This window comes from Chlamydotis macqueenii, chromosome 1 (genome assembly GCF_036417535.1).
Source record: "Chlamydotis macqueenii isolate bChlMac1 chromosome 1, bChlMac1.mat, whole genome shotgun sequence".
Taxonomy (NCBI): domain Eukaryota; kingdom Metazoa; phylum Chordata; class Aves; order Otidiformes; family Otididae; genus Chlamydotis; species Chlamydotis macqueenii.
The window spans coordinates 13,620,978-13,639,367 of NC_141556.1; the positions used below are offsets into that span (position 1 = coordinate 13,620,978).

At 35.6% G+C, this 18,390-nt stretch overlaps 1 protein-coding gene across 1 annotated transcript in view; it reads right to left on the minus strand.

Annotated features, from left to right (window-relative positions):
- Positions 1-18,390, minus strand: part of CCDC146 (coiled-coil domain containing 146) — a 65,779-nt gene that overhangs the window by 8,121 nt on the left and 39,268 nt on the right. The window contains exons 4-14 of the mRNA XM_086739908.1: positions 16,032-16,089; positions 15,360-15,536; positions 14,685-14,758; positions 13,514-13,741; positions 12,414-12,600; positions 8,612-8,707; positions 7,220-7,390; positions 5,795-5,883; positions 5,512-5,676; positions 3,427-3,651; positions 2,583-2,811 (exon numbers count right to left, since the gene is read on the minus strand). Of these exons, the coding sequence (XP_086596034.1) occupies positions 2,583-2,811; positions 3,427-3,651; positions 5,512-5,676; positions 5,795-5,883; positions 7,220-7,390; positions 8,612-8,707; positions 12,414-12,600; positions 13,514-13,741; positions 14,685-14,758; positions 15,360-15,536; positions 16,032-16,089 (1,699 nt within the window). The remainder of the gene's footprint in view (positions 1-2,582; positions 2,812-3,426; positions 3,652-5,511; positions 5,677-5,794; positions 5,884-7,219; positions 7,391-8,611; positions 8,708-12,413; positions 12,601-13,513; positions 13,742-14,684; positions 14,759-15,359; positions 15,537-16,031; positions 16,090-18,390) is intronic.

Genomic DNA, 18,390 nt, shown 5'->3' on the forward strand with positions numbered 1-18,390 from the left:
GCATGAAGGCAGATTAGTTTTCATGGGTCATTTCAGTCAGCAGGAACAGTCCCATGATGTGCAGTCCCAATTAAATTTATGTTGGTTTCATGCCCAGGGAAAACCACCTTAGAATCTCACCAGGTATTTTTTTTGTGTCAGATAAAGGAAGTACCTTTAAGTATTTATATTTTTAATGCTTTACACTGATAGTAAGAAAAATACCTAGTCTATGTTACTAGCACTTGCTTAGATGAGGTCTGATATTGCTTACGACAATGGTATTTTGTTAGCTAAAACCTATTCACCAGTGTTTCACTCCTGTGTGGAAATACGCGTCTTCTGATGAAAAGCAGAACATACATCAGTTTGATGATTAAGAAGCTCATGTGGAATATAGGAGAGCTAGATGAATTTTATGTTCACAACAGCAATATTGGCACTTTATTCACAATATTCACTCCTGTGGGCAGTTTCTGCAGCCTTTTGAATACAGTGTACTCATTCATCCATCTGTTCCAAGAGGTGAATCTCCAAGAGAAATAGATATCCCATCTCAGAACAGCTAATTCAGTGCTAATTAAAGCATCTGGTGAGAATATATGAGTTAAGTAAGGTTATCAGGATCTCCCTCTGGAGACAGAGACACCCAGCTCTTTCCATTAATAAAGAGGCCTTGCTCACTTACCTGGATAATTTGTTCTGTGGGCTCCTAACACAATGTGAGAATTAGGCATGCTGGCTCCTACACAAAGTCACAACAGAATGGAGAAATAAAAACTGAGAGGAGAACTCAGGAATGAGATTGACAGTCTGCATTACAGGAGGTCTAAGGGCCTTTGAGAGAAATCAGGATTTCATAGTCCTGTGGTGGACTGATCCTCTCTCTGAACTTTTATAATTACCTAAATGGAAAGACAGACAAATGGTAGTCCAAAAGGAGCTCCTGGTACCACATCTTCGGATTTCAGCTTGGCTTCAGAGGTTGGTTTCATAGACAAGACAAGAGACTTAGATCTGTATTCAGCACGTTGAGTTAAAGCCTTGTGCAAATGATCATTATTGTAAGAGCCTTTGCTCATCGTAAGTGAACAGATGCTGAGTCAGATTTTTACACAGGGCCAAATCTGTAATTGGTACAGGAATTAGCAATCTGAACTTGGCAACCAACACCAGAATTCAGATTTGGGCTTATAGCTTTTATTTAAATCACAGAGATAAAGCCAAATGATTTCTCACTAGACATAATGGCTATTGGCAGCAGGAGGAAAAACACTAATGCATCAAAAGTTTGAACATAAAGAGATGGCTGGGTTAACAGCCAGTTCAAACCTGTAATATTCGGTAGCCACAGTATCTAGTTACATTTTAAAAGCTGATAACTGGTTATTTGCCATTGTTCACTGGAAAATCTCTGATTTGGGAACATTTATTAAGACTGCTCCATGAGTAATATCACAACACACTGTACTTTCCTATTTTTTAATTTTATGTTGATATTGCAAAAAGATTTAAAGTACCTGTAACAATAGCCTCCCTTTAACTGTGACTTGAGGCTTCACATGAACCATCATCACAAAGGAGAAAGTTTTAGGAATGCAGAACAGAAAAATGAAAGTTTCACAATTGACTATCAACTCACAAAAATAATTTGCATTTTGTTACTGCGTTTGTCTTGGTGACTCTCAGTCTCATTCTAATAATATCTCTTTTTTTCTAGCCTATCACCATTTTTTCATACTCCCTCTCTTCATCATTTAAATCTGTAAGGGCACTGTAAAGTTCGCTGGGGTACGATTTACATAAGGTATTGTACAACATTTTATTCTTTAGCAGAGCATACGATTGCTTGAAAAGACCAGAAGTAAGAGAATAGTGCAAGCACTTTTTAAGTGAGTCACAGCTCGCATAGATGCAATAATGAAAGGCACCCTAATTCACAGTTTTATGCAGGCACTAACAGAATATGTATGGAAAAAATTCCCATCTGGAGATAAGGTCAAAAGTAAATGAGCCATTTCAGAAAGCAAGGAAAGAATGTCCCGAACAGTGCAGTTTGTTAGTTGTTTAATGTCATGTTGTAACTAGAACTAAAACTTACACTGTTTTTGTGTGGAAGAAAATATATGTGGATTATATCATTGTAGGCAGCAGAGTTTCCAGAGTAGGCTCAGGGTCAAGTGTGAATTGAGTTATTATTTTAGAAATTTGAAGAGCTAAGTATATCTCCCACCCCTCCACCTACCCCCATCAATACAGTTTCAACAAATTTTTATCTATGTTCCATTTTTTCCCCATGACTCCCATTCTCCAGCTTAGTCATACTGACATTTCAGGCTGTGGGGTGGGTTTGCTGAAATTCCATACCAGGAGCGTTTGGCCTGTGCATAGCAAAGTGCATCAGCCAGTTACACATAAGCGTAGAAACTCACATATCTGAACTTACAAGCATGCATCAGTGTTTTGATAGACAGGTGTACTATTGAACTTTCTGTTTTAGTAAGCCTTGTACATCCAGACATTTTCTCCTATGAAATTAGCTTAAGTTTTAAAATACAGAATAATACAAACAGAAAAAAAAACCTGCTTGCTTTGCCACCAACCTGTATCTGAAGTACCACCAGATGAGCATCCAGGGCATGTTTGAATGGGAGCGCTTTGAAACGCAATTTAATCTGTCTTCTCTTCTCAGCTACCTTCAGCTTCAGAAATCTGATCTTTTCATCCATAACTTGCATCTCAATATCTCCATTTCTACACAACATCTCTTGCATGTTTATTTTGTCGTATAAAAAGCACAGTTCTTCTTCTCGATTTCTGAGCAGAAGACCACTGCAATAAGCCCAAAATGGAAAGGTAAAATTTAAAAAAGTTTGACTCATATTTAGTGTATTCCATTCAAGAACATAACTGGCAACCTTGAAAAATAGTAATAATCTGGGAAAATGTACAAAGGTTTCACAAATATTATTTTAATACCATGACAACATTTTAAATAGGTAACAAAATGTGAAAATCGGAGAACAAACAATTGCAAAGGTTACTGTAGTCATTCATATAATTTTAACAGCTCTTTTGGCCTTCCACAGCATTCATTTAAAAATGGATTAACATGATCAGAGAACTTTACATCTTCTGCATTTTTATACTTTATCTGTGCACAAAGCACAAACAGAGCAGGAGGCTATAAGCTCTCAAGATATTCAGCAGCCAAGCCACCAGTATTTTTAGCAATAGTTTTGAAGAATTAACATCTTCATCAATGGAGAAACAACATTTGTGTAATGCAAAGCAGCATTGACATTGCACCGAGAGAGAATATTTAGCAAAACATTGTATTGCAGTCGTCTTTTAGTATTCCTAATTGGGAATGCTCATAAGTTGAAAAACTTTGTTGATTCATGAATGTAAAAATTAAACACATTTACATAAAATTTACATGTATACCTCTCATTATGTTGCTGAATAGCCCTTTCATATTTTTTGTGTAGCCGCACAATTTCTTCTTCAATGTGTGTGACCGTATTGGTAAGCTTCTCAAGATCCAGACACTGTTGGTTTTTCTTTTCTTTCATCTCATGCGTGAGTTGTACAACTTTGCAATAATCATTTGTGAGACTGTTTATAATTGCTACATTATGTCTATTCTTCAGACGTTGTTTCTGCAATTTTCTTCAACATAACAGAAAAGTAGGAAAGGTTTTAGGCCTTTCAATTTGAAAGGGATGTCAACAATTAAAAGCAGAGCTTAAACTGATTCCTCAAATACACAAAGAATCTCCAATGTCACTCTGATTCCCAGAAGCATTACAAGAAGTAGAAAGACTCTCTGAGAACAGCTTCTCTCTGCAAGCTCTTTCAGCTTGAAGAGAACTGGATTATGGCCCAAGGAAAATGCTATAAATGGAGCACCGCGCTACAGCTCTTTTCTTCTCCACTGGGTAGCCCAAGGGGCTGTAAGAAATAAAGTTCAAGAACAGAAGCATAAACTGTGATCCAAATTCTTAATGTGTAAAAATCTTGCCCTTCTATTTAAGGAGAGATATTTAAATAATTTTTGTGTTGCAGCTCCAAGGTCTCTAAGTTTATTGTTTATAAAACAACATATCACAACATGCACACAGGAAAGAAAATTATCAGTTTCCCTGTTTGACTGACAAGAAAAAAAAAAATCACAACAAAAGGTTAGTGACAAGATCACATTATAGATCCATAAAAATGGGTCCAGAACTCATTATTTCCAGCAACCTTGCTGGCCACCAGATGATGGCCCCTCACTTAAAAGCCAGATTCTTGTTACTACACACATCGTTCATTTGCTTACGACGTGGAACTCAGAGCTACCGCATTTGATCTGCGGTAAGGATCACTTCTTGATCCAGTATCACTACTTTGTCTACACTGGGGAGACATTCAGGTCAAGATAGAAAAGAGGTAGTGAAAGGAGAAGCACAGTTTGCTGTTAAAATACAGAACTGTAGGTGCAATACCCTGCCTCCTCTCATGGGCTCCACCATTGCATTGCTGAATTACTCTGTACAAAGCATGAGCTGCCTTCTGGTTCATTTCCCCTGTGTGTGTAACACTTTTCAGTTCCACAGGGGATTACTGGATTGAATTAAACTTCTGTAAAGCAAGTTTCAGACTGAAAGCACGACAGTGTTGCAGAAAATCAATGTGTTATTAAACATTTTCTGAAAAACCTTTCTCTTATTTGGACTGATACTCTGTCCTCAAAACTGTGTAGGTTGCAGTTAGGTCAGTGATATTATGATACTTAAGTCTATTACTGGGATTAAAAATATTTTCCATAGGTATGACTATGGATGACAAAAAGACGGCAAAAAGACGTCTCCACTATAATGGTCTATGAAAAAATAGTCACATGTGCCCACTGTCTGCCTCATCCTTTGCTGTGACTGTAACCTTTCATTTTCACTGGGATCACCTGGAAATGGAAACCATGTTTTGTTTGATCTGAAATAAACATTATCCAATAAACTTCAGTTTGAGTTTGAACCAAGAAACCCAGTTTGTTCTAATTTAATAATTAGACAGCTACATTTCTAGCTAGTGACTCATTGCACCAGTCTATCATGGAGTCACATAAGTATTGAACTTCTGTCTAAGGATAAGCAAGTGTGAGTACAACAGTGGTGTTCACGTTGAATGAAATGGCGATAATGCAGATAACTAGAGGCTCAAGAACTGTGATACAAAGGAAATGCAATGACAATTTATGACAGGAAAGGGAGAGAGTAGCCAGACAAACTTCAAAAATGCTGTGTGCCACACAGTGATGCTCAAGCTAATTGTGAAGTGCTGGGGTGACATGAAATTGGAATAGATCATATAAGGTTAAATGTCACTGCAAAGACATTGCTAAATGTCTTTGAATCAGGTTTTTAAAAATCAGGATAATAACTGTCAAGGATGATATAGGCATAGCCGAAGTTGGACTACATTATCTCTTAAGTTTCTTTCTAATCTTACATTTCTATAATTGTGATCTATAGCTTACTTAAAACTCACCTTTCCTTGGTTATAACAGTATTTCTTAAATTTTCTATTTCATTTCCTAGCAATTTTACCCGTTTTTTAATTTCATTTGCTTTCTGCTGAGCAGTATGCACCAAATTTACACATTTATTCCTTTCATTTTGGATAACATCACAGACTTCAGCAAATCCTTGGAGTCTGAAGAAATGACAAGTGTGAAAGAAATAATTATTATAATTTTATGCATACATTACTTGGATAAAAATTGCTTTAAAAGTTTTTTTTAGCTAAGGTATTGTTATTATTATTTTCTTACTCTTTTTGGATTTCTCTTTTCCTCTTTTTATACTCTTTTATTTCAAGATCCTTTCTTTTTATTTCTTTAATAATATTTTGGAGTTGTATCTGAAATTTAAATAGAATTCAGTGAGCACTTTAGATACATCAAAGAAATATCTTAAAAGAAGTGACTCAGAACAGCTATTCCTCTTAGATGAGAAAAAGACAGCAAGGAGAGATTACTCTAAGAACTTATTCTAATTGTAATGAAATGCTTTTACTGTAACAACATTAAAGAACATAGTCTTTCCACATGTATTAAGCTTACAATGACTGTTATTAATGTAGATAATTTAATGCTGCATCTTAAAATGCTTTGTCCCTTGTAGCTGGGGTTTTACTGTTTCAATTAATCAGCTTCTTGGTTCCATCACTATATAACTATTTGGCATATGCACTACTGAAATTGTACTTTTTCAAATAAAATGTCTTTTTCACTCTTTTCTGGCTTTTAAACAATCACTGATGCTTGAGTAGAACAGCACAGTTACATTTTGTTACAGCTCTGTGCCTCTTGATTTCAGTTGCATACAGTTTTTAACGGCCTGTGTCATTAACCTTCAAGGGACAGGCCTTCTCTCACCTCCCACTGGGATCAGGAGGAGGAGACTGCCATTAAAAAAGCCAAAGGATGTTGGGTTGCAACTCCGAGCATGTGTGTGTCTGTACATTACTTTGTACTGTTTATTTTTTTGATCTGCTTATGGACTGGTTTTTATTGAAGGTGCAAAGCCTGGCATGTTTGCTTACTCTGTTTTTATAGGCAGTCAAAGATTCCCAAAATGCTAGAAGGGTAGCTTATATAATTTATTTGAATACAGACATACACTGTGGAAGCCTAAATAGTTTGTTCCTATGTACGAACCCACCGGTTAGTGTCAATTGTGCAACATCACAGGACACATATGATATTATAATGCCTGCAAACTGCAGGAAGCAAACTCAATGAATAGTCCAAGATTCTGTGACCAATGGAAAAGTTTTCTTTCCATCTTTCTTCACATTAATGTAACAATTTACACCTGGAAATGTGTCAGGAAAATAAAAATGGCTGCCTCTCCTTGGAATGATATGTTCATAAAATAAAACAAATGGTTTTACTTCCAAGAATCTCATTTGAGGCTATCTGCTTTTCTGTCTCTGTATCCCACAGGCTTGAAATAAAATGTCCTTTCAAATATCTTGTTTCAACTGTGACATGATACTTTACTATACTATTGCACTGCACCATAAATTGCCAATAAAACAACACAGTATTGTGAGTTTCCTGTGCTGTGATGAAACTTCAAAGTAAAGTGCAAAATGATAATTCATAAGGCTCTCCTCACTAGTAATTTAATTTCTCCATATACCAACTTTGACTTTGGAAGTGTTTCGTAATTATATGAGATAATTTTTTTACCTGGGCTTTCTGAACATCCCTAAATTTCTGTTCCCTCTCTTCAACTTTGAGCCAAGTCAGATGTGCCAGTCTCGATAACTCATTTCTGCATTTTTCCTGCTCTTTGAAAAGCCGGCCTTCTTCAGCAATACATTCTTTTAACATGTGGGCATCCATATCTGACATCATTTCCTAAAGAAAATTAAATTCAATTCCTTATGCATCAATGTATCAGTGTTGGCAAACCCAAAGCTGGAGATACTTTGGATTTATCTGCAAAGTACACATATATACAGACTACACAGATTTAAAAATATATATATTTCTTTAAAATACCAGCTGAAACACCATGCACGATCTCTATAATAATATGTAAAAATATTTTATCACCTAGAAGCATTTCTTTTCCTCAATCTAGCATGTCTTTCAACTATTGCCTACTTGGCAGAATGGTTCTTTACGGCCATATAATTTTTAAAGAAGTTTACTGTTAGGTCTTGACATGTCTGTACTACATAACAGAAGACACCAAATTCTCACATTACGAGACCAAATTTAGACATTTAAAACAGAGCAGAGTATCTAGATGCCTAGAGATGCTGGAGATTCAGTCAGTACAGCCATTGAACTCTAAAGAGCTATTTGCTCTACCCGATGCAGGCTAACCTCTTTAGAAGGAGGTGTATGGATGGCTTCCTAGGCTCCACTGACTACATGACTGGATTGTTATTGACTCTCATGGCATATTAGATACATAGCCCACACATAAATAGTGACATGTAGACACCGAATGCATAGGTACTAAAACACAAGCTGAATCCCACCTGATAATGCCAACAAATTCAAAGACAGTACAAAAAGAAAATGGATATAAGGGTAAGAAGATAAGGAGGTATGGTCTTAGGAAGAAGGTATGTCTGAAATATATTGCTTCTTATAAATTCTTTTATATGACGGCAAGTATTAATACTTTCATAATCAAGACATCAGCATTTCCACACTATGTGGCTCTGCCAAGTATAGACAGACATCCACAAATGACAAAACTGTGAAGATGAAAAATTATAATGTACAAATGCTGAGTTGTCCTTGTTTCAACAAGACATTGTGCCATATCCAAAGCAAATTTATATCCATCGTATTTCCAGCTGTACTGTAGTTAATGATATTCCAAGATTTATCTTAGAAATTAGATTCACTTTCTGCCTTCTACTATGTGACCAGTAACACTGAAAGATGTTTTTTATATATTACAAACAAGTAGTTAAGATTGAACAACTACTACAGCATGTTTTCTCACTAGAAAGATGCAACTAGAAACTCCCATCATTTTTTCTTCAAACAGTCCCTTTATTCTCATGATTGAAACCTGACTGTTATAGTGAAAAAGCATGAGAAAGCAGAACTCAGCACCTGTTCAGCTAAACTTCTCTTGGTCATTTCAACTTCCTTCTGCAGTTCTCGTCGTCTCTCTAACAATGCACCACTACTCTTAGGGATGTCTTCTGCCTACAAAAATAAACCAAGCACACTGAGTGATACAAAAAAGATGCAAAAAATGTAAACTGCAGATAACCTATTTAAAGTAGTCACACACATTAAGAAATGAATTTTCAACCTTGTTACAAGAGCTACATAACCAAGTTTCTCAAATTTTTCTTTTAAGAATTTTATTGTAAACACTAAACTTCACAAAGCCCAGTTTAAGTAATGAATTTATAAGGGTTATGTTTTTAAAAAACTAAACCGTCATTTAAAAAAATAATCACTACAAGCGACCGTGTAAATATGTCACCTTCTAAATTCACAGAAGATTTTCTGAGTGAAATTCTGACCTTACTGAAGGAAAAAATAGTTTTACCACTGATTTTAATAGTGTCAGTATTTCACATCTGTGTAGATTTGATATAATAGTTTTTGCTTTTAGTAATTGAAGTAAGATTTTTTCTTCCTTAGGTTCTAGAAAGTCAAAACTAACAACACAAACACTTACGTATTATTTTTTTATTGCACATTATGGGAAAATTTGTTTATTCAGTCAGATTTTAAAATAAAGTGTGTGAAGGAAGACACATTAGAAATTACTTTCTGATTAAAACATATCCGAACAATCCCACTACAACGACTTGCATGATATATCTCATAAGGCAGAAGGTTGTACTGGTCTCACAGCGACTAACTTCACTTAAAAATTCTTTACGGTTATAAGGAAGTAAGAAATAAATACAGCAGGCAAACTATGCAGGCATATGTTGCTTGTCCATAATTGCAAATCTATAATTCATACAGGTGGGGAAAAGATGACACTGAATGACATATCTGGAAGCTCTTCAAAGGTAATAACCCAACATTGTGATACCCTTCTCAGATCTCAGCCAGATGCTACAGTTCAAAACACTATACCTCAATATAGATAACAAGATGTTTTGCACTTATGGTTTTCACTTCTGTGATAATATTATAAAATTAGATGTTGTTTACTTGCATTAAGGGAAAGAGAAACAAGAGGCACAGTAAAGGTCAACCTTTGGAGTTACTTTGGTTTCAGCTGTCAGCTCTGAAACAGATTTGGTTTGACTTAGGTTTGGTAAAAGGTCAATAAAACCTATTCTAAGCACGTTGCTTTCGCTGGTGTGGAAGGAGCAAACACAACCTTTCTGTGGAGCATATATTAGTTATCACTTCTGCTGTGTAAAAGGCTGTAAGCAGGCATTTCTACATTTCTGAGATGAGATTCTAAAGATGCCATCAAGTTCTTGAGTCTAAAAGTAGAAAGCTCATATAAACATCTTTAATCCATTAAGGACTTTTGTTCGCATAAGGCATGACTAAACTTAGGCACTTTTGGCTGCCTCTGTGTTGGCCTGACCGAAGAGAAGGCATGCATGGAGAGGAACTGCAGTTCTGCTCTGGGCTGGAGATGGCCGGAGCGGCCAGTTCTCTTTCACACAGAATGTCGGCGTTTAGCAATAGCTGACCTTTCACAACTTACTAAGAAGAAAAACACATTTGAAGGAAGTGTTCCTATAGTTTCCTTATTCTACAAACCAGTCATTCTGCACTTAGCGCATGATCTAAAGTGAGAGAAATTAGGGGAAGCACACTGATGTACTGCTGCTTCTGCAATCACATTTTAATACTAGCAATTAATTCTTGTGAATTTTTCACTTGGCATCACAATGAATAAATGTAAATCTGCTTTTTAAGTAGCTAAAGGAACTTAACTACTTAAAATATTTTAACTTTTCCTAGGTATGCTTCCAAGTCTTCCAAATTAAAAGAGATAGCAAAAGCCAAGCAGAATCAAGCTTGCCACTATAGTGTTTTGTACCCCAGTGCTGCTTTTGAACTGACCATACTGCAGAGGAGCGGCGATTTCACATTTGTTTTTCTAAAAGAGCCGAGAAAGGAATTGTAGAAAACACAGAGCGTGGGAGGATGGGGTAAAACAGCTATATTGCCATGGCCTGTTTGTGTTAGGGTAGCATTCTGCAACTTCTGAAGTAAAATACTGCTTAGAATTCCACTGCTATCTCTACTGGCATTCCCTTTCCCCCATTTCTCACAATGATGCTACTGGCAAGACACTAACAAGCCTATAGGATAACCTTGCGTTAGCACTGAGGGAATCCTTTGCAATGCAACTTCAGCTTTAAGGGTTTCATTACAGGCCTTGCCCTTTCAGAGTGTGAAGGGGTTGGGCTGGGTTGGGTTTGGATCTCACCCAGGTCTGTGAAGTCTAACCACAGCTGTAGGTGAGTTATGGCATTTGATTTGAGCATTACATGTTTTTGAGCAATTGTGGTTCTTCCTCCAGGAATATTTCTTCAATAGGAACACAGGAACAAGTACTATTTCCTAGATTCTCTTAGCTGATACTGAACAGACGTGCAGTGTGAGCTTTAAGATCAAAGTCTGGAATATGAGTCAGCCCTTTAATCAATATTTCAGGAAATTCAATCTAGAAACTTTTTTATGTAGTTACAGAGCTTTCTTCCATCCTGCCAGGTGGGCTTATATTACTAGGTAATTAATACACATGTGAATTCAGGGGGAATCTCAGGGGAGACAGAAAAAAAATGTATTATTTAATAATATTAAATATTATTATTGAATAATGTTTAGAGGTTTTTTTAATAGCAAAGCTAAGTATTATGTATTAGTTTTGATATCATATAGTTATTTTAAAAAGCTTTACTGTGATGTAAATAAGACTTTTTTTCTGCCCTGAATTGCTTAGAAAATTTTCAAGGACACTCTCTCAAGGTAGGAAACATCAAGTTCTTTGAAAAAATGTTCACCTGACTAAGTAAGATTAATTTTATAAGACTCTTACAATTTATAGTAAGCAAGGAGCTAGTATAAGAGAAAAGTTTAAGAAAGAGAGAATGCAAAAACCAGTGATAAGAGGAAGAGACTGTGAAAAAGTTACAGACAAAGTACAGTTTTAAGAAAGAATTGGAAGGAGAAAAGAAAGGAAATGCTTTGAATAGACAAATTGAATGATACTGCCCTTTAAAATCAGCATAGTAGAAGAAAAGAGTAAATCAGTATGGGAAGAGGAATGGGTGAAATGCTAATGCAAGAAGGAAATGAGGAAGGTGAAATCTGAGTAGAAACAAAGAGAATATGGGAAATTATTTCATATTATTTAATACCGAACTTAGTGCTGTATAGTGCTATAGTGCACTATATTGCTTAGTGCAATATAGTGCTAGTTTCCTATCCCCTGGAATAATGTTAAATACATTATAAATTATTTACAGTAACATACAAACAACTTTAAAATTTTTTTAAAAATACATCTTTGCATCATTTGGGAGCCAGGGAGTACTTGACTGTATTTTTCTGATACAAACCTATTTGATGCCAATGGACAAGTCACTATATTATTTCACTCATATTCCACAGTGCTTAAAGGAAGAGACGACACCAGAGTGCCAATAAAATCTCCCAGTTCTCTTTGATATGATGCTCTCACCTAAAATCCATTTCTTAAGAATAGTCCAAATATATCTTGATGCAGTGTTTGTATCGCAGCCAGAGCACCTAGAGGTTCCTTTGTTAGTTGTAGCAACACTCTTGACACTTCTATGTGCGTAAGACTTAAAACAGTCTTCTCCCCTTCCACCTTTTAGGACTAGCCAAAAGATTTCATAGACAGATTTCTTACAAGAAAATTTAAAATTCTTATGATCAATGGATTTATACAGACCTCCATTTTGAGTCTTTTATGCTGTGACTTATTTTGTTTCAAGGAATCATAAATCACATTCAGTTGTAACTCCATCTTTTTTAAATTTCTCAGTTCTATGTCTTTCTGAGTCTGCTTGTGAATGAGAATATCATGTTGCTTTTTTTTCTCCAAGACACATTTATTTAAATTATCTTCCAGAGCTCTTCTATATAGATAGACACAGAATAACACAAGTAACTTGACCAAGACATGTATGAAAACAGCTATGATCATTTTAATGGGTTTTGAGTACTGCATCATTAACTACTGACATGAATTACCAAAAAAGGTAGCATTTTAATAACTTTAATCAATTATAATATTCCTAATGATGTCAATGAGGTCTCACAGCCTGTTCTAAATATGCTAAAAATTCCAGAGAAACTGCTACTTATAAGAAAAATAAAACACTTTTTTTTTTAGTATGAGGGAATGTTCATTTCACTCAAATATTTCAATTTAAAGTGCTACTATCCTTTGACATAAAACTTTGAAGGCAAAAGCATTGTTGCTAAGTGTATGGCCATGATAACACCTATACATCTTCCTCTGCAAAGAAGGAATCATTTGAAGCTTGCAATCAACCTAACAGTTTATTTTACTTTACCAAGTATATATAAGCTCATAATTCAAGGGAACATTAAAGAGATGAGTAACCAGTCCCCACTGAAATTCAGGAGTACATGAGTACAGAAATCTATGATCCTCATTTGAAAATGAAAATACTGACATATTTTTTTCTTGTTCAATTTACTTTGTGTGGGTTACAGAGGAAAAAAATATTTTCACTGGAGAGAGAAACCCTCGAAAAGATTTCCCTTTCAGAGCAAAATTCAGTTGCAGTCTCCCAGGATTTTATCAAAAGCTTATGTTTTTTGATGTTATTTTTCAAGCCAGATCCTAGATCCTAGTAGTTTATATAAACACTTCTGAGGTCAAAAACAAGCCTGATAATATCTAGTCTGCACTGGTTATGGCATAAAACTTGAAAACATAAGCAATTGTGCAAAAGAAGAAATAGTCTTTGAGAACCGAAAATTGTTCATGCATACTACATAGCTTATGTCTACTACTCTAACCTGTCTGAAAGGGCCGTTGATCCCTTCTCTCTGCTGATTTCTAGTAATTTTGTCAAAGCAATGCGTTCTTTTTCTTCTCTTTCCAGCAAAATTTGTTTCCTATTCAATTCTTTCATTACGTCTTCTCTTTCTTGCAAAATCTCTTCAGTCCTTTTTTCAACAGCTTTCAGGGTACCACTCAACTCTTTTATTTGGTCATTAAGGGCTTCTTTCTTCTTCTCTGCATCACTGTGGACATATTTTAACAAAACAGTAGGGGTTCACATTTCCACAGGCATATTTAAATGATAAAGTGTAAGTTGCCAGTTTCCATGGACACACAAAACCATTTCAACACCACAACTACCTATACTAGACGTTTGAAAGCAGACGACATACAGTTAAAATCTTCAAATGCCAATACAGTTCAACAATAAAATTGAAGATGGTCATGGGACAAACAAGGAGCTTAGCACCATGACAGTATTAAAGAGACTTCTAGCAAACTGATTTCTGTCAAAACTACTAGGTACATTGATGTGACACTTCTAAATATTATTCCCAAGGCCAGAAGCTCCAGAAAGGAGCACGTCATTCTTCAGAGGAGAAAAAACGCAACTACATCAAAGAGAGAAATAAAAGGCTGGCTACTGGCTTCCATTTTCCATGTTGAAATATTAGAGACCATAATTCACATCAGAAGCTTACAGCAAAGCACCTCTGACTAAAAAACTGGCACAGAAGTATCAAGGAAGAATGACTCCTTAGCTCAGGCCAGACTCTTAGCTGTGAAAGCTGCTAGTTCCATGAGGCAAATATAAGTAAGCTAATATACAGTCACTGAGGACTAGAAACTGTAAAAAAGCCTAGTCGCTAGATTACATGGTAACATTATTTTCCATTAAAAATCTACTAAGTAGATCTGACATAGTAACGCAGCACAGTAAGATGATTAAGCAATTTTTGTTCAAACTTTGTTCTAGATTTTCCTTTGATGTACTTAAATTTAAAATATTTCACTGCATATACTGTATTTTTCAGTATAGTTCATGGATTTTAAGTGGATTATAGATACTCTATTAAATGTTCATCCTAATTTTAATCAACAACTATAGTCAGCCATCTCCAACAAATGGATCAAGTCATACATATATAATATATATACATATATAATTATTTATTAAAAGCATACATTTTTTTCTGATTCATCTTCGCAGCTTGTTTTCCAAGTTGTGCTGGAACACCAAGGATCTTAGCTAGCTCAATCTAGTGACAAAACAGAAAGTTTAGATTGACAGCCTCAGAATCTGGTGAGATTTCATAGTAGTAATATTTACCTAGAACTGCTGTGAAACTGGGCAAGAAGCATATTTTTTAATTACATGAACTGCTAGTTTAAAAACTAAATATTATAATATTTACCAATTCACTAGGTCTGCAAGATAAAAATTATGCTTTAATATTATTAATACACCTGATTATGTTATCTATACCACAGAAAGGAAAATGGCAAAGACCTGTGTATGTTTTTTAATTCTCAGCATAAATCTAAATTAACTTGGATCTAAGCATATGTTAGAGCAGCCTACAATAATATAAAATAGCAAACATGTCATTAGAGAAACCACTTTTTAAATAAAAACCATTATGATTATTTTTTTCTAAAAGCGTAATAATGGATATGGCACAGCAGCATGTTTCACACTTATTGAAAAATGATGTAATATATAATGGAATGACATCTAATTAATTTGGAATGACAAGTAACACCCAGATGATTCTCCATTTCCTTGGACAAATTAATGTACTCATAGACACACACATGCACACACAGAGATACACATACACACAATTAATTTTGCATTACTTTTAAATCAGCCTGCTTCTCCAGAAGATTTTCCACTTCTTTCTTGTCTATTAACATCAGGTTTTGCTTGGATGAAACATCTTCCTTTATTGCATTAATTTCTGCTTTCCTTTGTATCACTTCTTCAGAGAGCTCATCACAATTTTCTTTCAACTGTTTAATTTTCTTATCTGCTTCCTTTAAAAATGAAGTAAAAGATCAGATAACCTTTATTTTCCCTTTTACATTTTGTAGGCTTGTGATATTACAGAATCATTAACACTGAATGATTATAACATTTTTTTACAACAGGTATGAAACACAATTTTTTACTAGCTGTATGCTTCTTTTATCAACAAGCAGCCGAATTTTATTTCCAAAAACACTACACAGATCCATCTGGATTTATGGTTACATATGTATTTTCCATACTCACATACTAGAACCAAAAACCTGTAGCTATCTTTACATGCAGAATCTATTTGCTGAATATAGCAAAAAGTTTTCTGGACTAAAGTTAAGAAAATCCACATATAAGATAGCCTCACCTATAAAATCTACCTCTTGATTTTTCTATGTATTCCGGATTTAAAAAAAAACTCTAGAGCTACACACTGTGAAAACATTTTCATTGATGTTTTTATGTTAGGTGACAGAACATAAACCATGGCTTTTCTCATGTTTCATACTTACCTTTTGTTTTGGAATTCTTTCATATTCATTCTCCAGAAGTCTTTTTTCGTCTTGCAAACTACAGGAAAATCAAAACAGAGCTAAATATATTAGTAACACGCCAAACAATAAAAAGTATGGATGCCTATATTGTGTTAGACTAAAATGTATAGTGAATTATCATCAGGGATAATTGAAAGGTGTCCAGATTTAAAGGAAGGTTGCTGACTAGTACTTGGCAGTCCTGAAAGACCAGTTGTACATAGGCAGGTTTTTTCCAAAGTGAACGTCTAAACTTTTCAACCTGATTCTTCTGAGTCTTACCACCTCCCACAGGGCTGCATTTCTGCCTTATCCACCCTTGTCTTTATACTGGCAGAGCAGAACAGGTCAGAAGGCATCCACAGTTCCTCCCAACCTCAGAAAACAAAATTTTAACATGGAACTGAGGCAAAAGGAAAGAGTAGGTGTGTTATAAATATCCACAAAGATGTCACACATCACAGAAAATGCAGTTGCTAGTGAGAAACTTCCTTCTTCGTTTGAGTGATTGCTCACGCACACATTCACACTATAAACAACTGTAAGTGAAGCTCCTCCAACCTGAACAGGCTCCTGTGAAAAAAATCCTGAAAAGTGACAGGAGATGTAGACTAAGGTGATGAGTTATAGTAGAAAACTAAACTGTATAGCCATGGTGATTGTAACCTTAACAAAATTGTGTTGCAATTTCATTTTGGGTAACAATAGAGACAGATGCTGAAGGAGGAGAGAAGGAGGAAAGGAAAAAACAGGAAAGCTCTGAGATCTTCTGGGTGTATTTTCAGTAATGTTGCTCTGAGGAGGACAAAGGAGTGACTATAAAAGTGAAGCTGAACCAACAAGCTTGTTAGATTCATAATAAGGAGCTTCTTGGTGGTGGTTAGGTAAATACTGCCAAATACAAAAAATTAGCCCTAGTGAATAAATATGTCAACACATCCCCAGTGCATGAACAGAACAATTCTGCACGTCTAGGAGCTAAATAGGCTACAGCAGTCTGCATGCCATCACAACCAAAGTGAATTTAATTAAGTCTTTGATTGGGAAGAAGGAGGCAGGTCCTTCTTGATGTAATGTAATCTATGATTACATTTCTGAGTCTCGGGCTATAAAGGACTAAAGATTGCAGCTGGGCAATAGGTCAAGCAACCAAATCTTCTGTCCCAGATATAGTAAAGAATCAACTTTAGCATTTAAATTTGTGTTTGCAACTTCAGCTGCAGGATGTGCTGATCAGGCCACCTTGAGACTCAGGACCGTTTGTTAGAACAAAGAACTCTTTAAATAAGGGGAGTACTAACAGAAGGGGATAGACTTTTACAAAATAGCTGTGTCACTTAGAGCTATAAACTATGACACACCTATCCAAAGCAGCTATTACAGTTGCCTCTGAATGTGGTTGATACAGAAGAGAGGCAGTTGATCAGTACTTTCAGTGGCAGCCTAAGACTTTGTGTGGTGGTTGAGGTTTCAGAAGGTGGTGGTCATGGGAAGAAGGATCAGTCTTCTAGTTGCCAGTTTTATGGAGGATCCTCCCTGGAATCTTGTGCTCAATTCTTCACCAGTGTTGACTTAAGGTTCCTCCCTCCCCAGTAAATTGTTTCTTATATTTTGGTCCTCCAACAAAAAGAGCAAAGCTTATACCTGGAAGCCTCAGGCAACATCTTTCCAGTCAAGGAAACAAAACAGTCAAAAAAGAGAACTGGGTTGGTGGTGTTGCAATCCAAAAAAAAAAAAACAAACCCAAAAAAACCCCAAAACATGAAGAACAAGCTCTGGCTTAGATGAAGAGCAAAGACAAAATAAAGGCAGAGAGTAAATGTTGTTGATTTACAGTATGTATGTATATTTGTATACTTGAGTACAAGTGTGCCTTTACAGGGACTGATAAATCTACAAACTAATTTGAATGCCAGAGTGATTGAACACCCACAGAGTGAATGAGTTTGCAAAAAAAAAATATTTCACAGAAAAAAAGTTTAATTTAGATCAGTCTTCCCCCAAAGCTGATAAAATGAATTATTAAAAAAACCCTATTGCAAAATCTATTATAACTTAAGAAATTGCACAGAAGAGTGAAGAAAGACACAGGCGTATTTTGCAGGTACAGTGCAAGTACAAGCAAGTAGAAGGAAATGCCATAAGGTGATTTCTTCTTTGCTGCAACACGGCTCAGGAACTACTTTTATGTTGCACTGTTTGAAGTCAATGAAGGAGAGTACAGGGATTAAACTGCACTGAAAACTGAGCTACTTCAGTTCTGTGATAGCATCTTTGGTCTGCTCCTGTGTACTGTCCCTGTAAGCTACAACTGAGTATATTGCGTTGGAATGCCACA